This window comes from Diadema setosum, chromosome 8 (assembly GCF_964275005.1).
Source record: "Diadema setosum chromosome 8, eeDiaSeto1, whole genome shotgun sequence".
NCBI classification, from domain to species: Eukaryota; Metazoa; Echinodermata; class Echinoidea; order Diadematoida; family Diadematidae; genus Diadema; species Diadema setosum.
Genome location: NC_092692.1, coordinates 13461426 through 13464446, shown reverse-complemented (window position 1 = coordinate 13464446; position 3021 = coordinate 13461426). Strand labels below are relative to the sequence as shown.

At 43.7% G+C, this 3021-nt stretch overlaps 1 protein-coding gene across 1 annotated transcript; it reads left to right on the top strand.

Annotated features, from left to right (window-relative positions):
* The first annotated feature begins 651 nt into the window (after positions 1-651).
* On the top strand, positions 652-2803 carry LOC140231603 (pantetheinase-like). Its single transcript, XM_072311754.1, has 2 exons — positions 652-867; positions 1374-2803. The coding sequence occupies exons 1-2, from the start codon at positions 652-654 to the stop codon at positions 2760-2762; spliced, it is 1605 nt and encodes a 534-aa protein (XP_072167855.1). The 3' UTR covers positions 2763-2803.
* Positions 2804-3021: the final 218 nt, after the last annotated feature.

Below are 3021 nucleotides of genomic sequence, written 5' to 3'. Positions count from 1 at the left end.
GTAAAATGCAAGTTTTATTGTAAGTTCCTCATTCCTTATTTCATTGTGTCAGTTACACTTGCAAACAATTTATAAGTGATCAATGGGATATGGGTGTAGAGCCCAGAGGTACATTTCACAAGGACGTCAAGTTTGTGTACATTATCGGTACGAAATCACTGCTTTCACACATTTTCTCATTTGAGAATTAACGTTTGATACTAAAAAAAAAAAGAAAAAACACTTTTTTTTTTGTCTCGAGGATAAATTTCTTTGAAAAGATCAGGGGTAGTATTACTTACATTGGGTCTACACATCGTGTTGACCGAAAGATCGGTCTGTATCTGGTCGTCGGGGAAATGTTTCGCGGAGACTGCATCTGGCTTCACGGATCCCCTCCGAGGAGAGCGATAACGTCATAAAAGTAAAAGACTCCTACGGACAGACGGATCTTTCTGTCTACACATTGTGTAGCCAAAAAGTGTGCTTAGAAGTACCGGTATTTGTATTTTTTTTTTTTTTTTTGTGGTGGTATTTTGCAAGGATATTGATTCAAGGAAAAGTCCTAATGTGAGTCACTTAATAGTGTTTAATAAAATCATTTGTTTGCATTTTTGCCGTGCTTCTATTCTACCAGCAGGAAATTGTCTGGACTTTCCTGAAAGAGAGAAAATGGCACCACGCAAGGCAATGCGAATCATCCTTCTAGCTGCAGCAGTTTTTCTCCTCATGCTGATGAGGCAGACCTCGGCAGACTACACCGCCGCTGTGGTGGAGCACAAGGCCATATCCTGGCTCCTGCCTTTTGTCAACAGGGATCAAGCAACGGCCATTATCAACCTGAACCTTGACATTTATGATTACTATGCTTTGACTGCTGCCTCAAAGGTACAGTATTGATGGTCCCGTAGAATCATCAAGATAATGATTCAATTATAACAAACACCGGTACTCAGATTATTAGACAATGATTAATGATTTGATCTCCAGAAGTGCTTCAATAAATGAATTAATTATCAACCAACCATCTAGAAACAATGAAATATTCAACATTCATCACTTTGTGTCATATTCGTATGTTATTACAACTTTTTGGGCAAATTAATTAAATAAACAAGAAACCAGATTTTCGAGTACTTTTACCAGTCAAAAGCACAGTGGAATCAATACATTGTATACAAATGTATACAATTTACTTAAATTTTTAACCAACAAAAGAACAAGTTTAGGGTATGAATTGTTATGAAACTAATTGTTAAAAGTAGATTTACACACAAAGACAGTGACTATTGTTGACTGGATGCAGCATTAGTCTTTTCATGTGTAGCTTGTTAAATGCAGCCAAGGAAAGAGGCATGGCACTTAAGTTTGTCATTGCTGTTTTCATCCTTCAGGGAACGGACATCATTGTGTTTCCAGAGTACGGTATTACTGGTTTCGTCAATGAAGAGCGTGATCATGTCATCCCATACCTCGAGGAAGTTCCTACTCCATCCAAATCAAGGGCTTACATTCCCTGCCATGAGAAATCCATTGTCAACATTACAATTCAACACCGGCTCAGCTGTCTGGCACTGAAGCACAACATCACCATCGTTGCAAACTTAATGACCATCCAACCGTGTGAACCGAAAACGGACCCAGACTGCCCTCCTGATGGACGCTACCAGTATAACACCGACGTGGCGTTTGCAGAGAACGGGCGACTTGTGGCGCGGTACCACAAGGAGAACCTGTACACCGGTGAAGCTAAAGTCTTCAATCCAGGGCATGGACAGGGCGAGGTGGCAGCATTCCAGACGAGCTTTGGCTACTTTGGACTCTTCACATGTTTTGATATCCTTTTTGCGCAGCCTGTGGAGACCCTGGTCAACAAGCTGGGCGTGGACACTATGGTGTTCCCGACGGCCTGGATGAACGAGCTGCCGCTGCTGAGCGCCGCCGAGTATCAGCAAGCTTGGAGTCTGAGCTATGGGGTGAACCTCCTAGCCGCCAACCAGCACTACCCCATAGCGCAGATGACCGGTAGCGGCATCTTCTCTCCACATGATGGTGCAGTGACCTACACCTATGACATGGAGTCCATACTGGGGAAAATGCTCATGGGAGAAGTGAAAACCGGTGCCTCGTCAAAGACCCTTAATGAAATGAAATATTCCAGTGGCATTCATCTGACCTATGACAAAGATTTGTCTGGCATCACAAGTGGCATCAAATCAAGTCTTCTTGAAGGCATCAATGGAGGCTTAGGGAACTCTGGTAAAACCAACATCTTTGACCGATCAGAGCCTGCGCAAGGCATCCCAAAATATTTCATTGCCAAGCTGAACGATGACCCTTATAACGTGACCCTCCTGACTGGTAAGCAAGGGAGGGTTTCTATCAGCAACAACAATGTCTCTTGCACACTCAACTTTAGCCGACAGTCTGAATCGGAGCTCTACGCTCTGGGCGTCTTCGACGGCCTGCACACCATGAACGGCGACTACTACATCCAGTGCTGCTCGTTGGTGCGGTGTGGGTCTGACAATGACCCGTATCGGTGTGGTGCAGAGGTGAGTGATGCTGCGACAGTCTTCAGCAATTTCGATCTCAGGATTGAGGGGCAGTCGGCCAAGACCAGGCTCTTCCCGGAGGTGGTGGCCACCAAAGTTCAGCTTCCTCCAGTGAGGGAGGAATGGACGTTCTCTGAAGAGAGGGATCAAGTTTGGAGCATTGGAGAGGGTGTGAAGGATCCCATCATTGCAGTGAATATATTTGGAAGGTGGTATGAAAGAGATTAGGGGACTGATTAGGGAAAGAGGTACAGTTTCTGTTCTGTGATCTTTAAAGGGAAGATAAACCCCAAGAGCAATGTGGATTGAGTGAAAGCAGCAACATTAGTAGAACACATCAGTGAAAGTTTGAGGAAAATCGGACAATCGATGCAAAAGTTATGAATTTTTAAAGTTTTGGTGTTGGAACCGCTGGATGAGGAGACTACTAGAGGATATGACGTATGAGTGGACAACAATACAAAGAAAATATAAAGGAAATTCAACA

Excerpts from the sequence above, each read along its gene's own strand:
- LOC140231603 (XM_072311754.1), top strand. The coding sequence starts at position 652 with ATGGCACCACGCAAGGCAATGCGAATCATCCTTCTAGCTGCAGCAGTT. Across the intron at positions 868-1,373 it reads CTTTGACTGCTGCCTCAAAG|GGAACGGACATCATTGTGTT; the intron begins GTACAGTATTGA and ends TTCATCCTTCAG.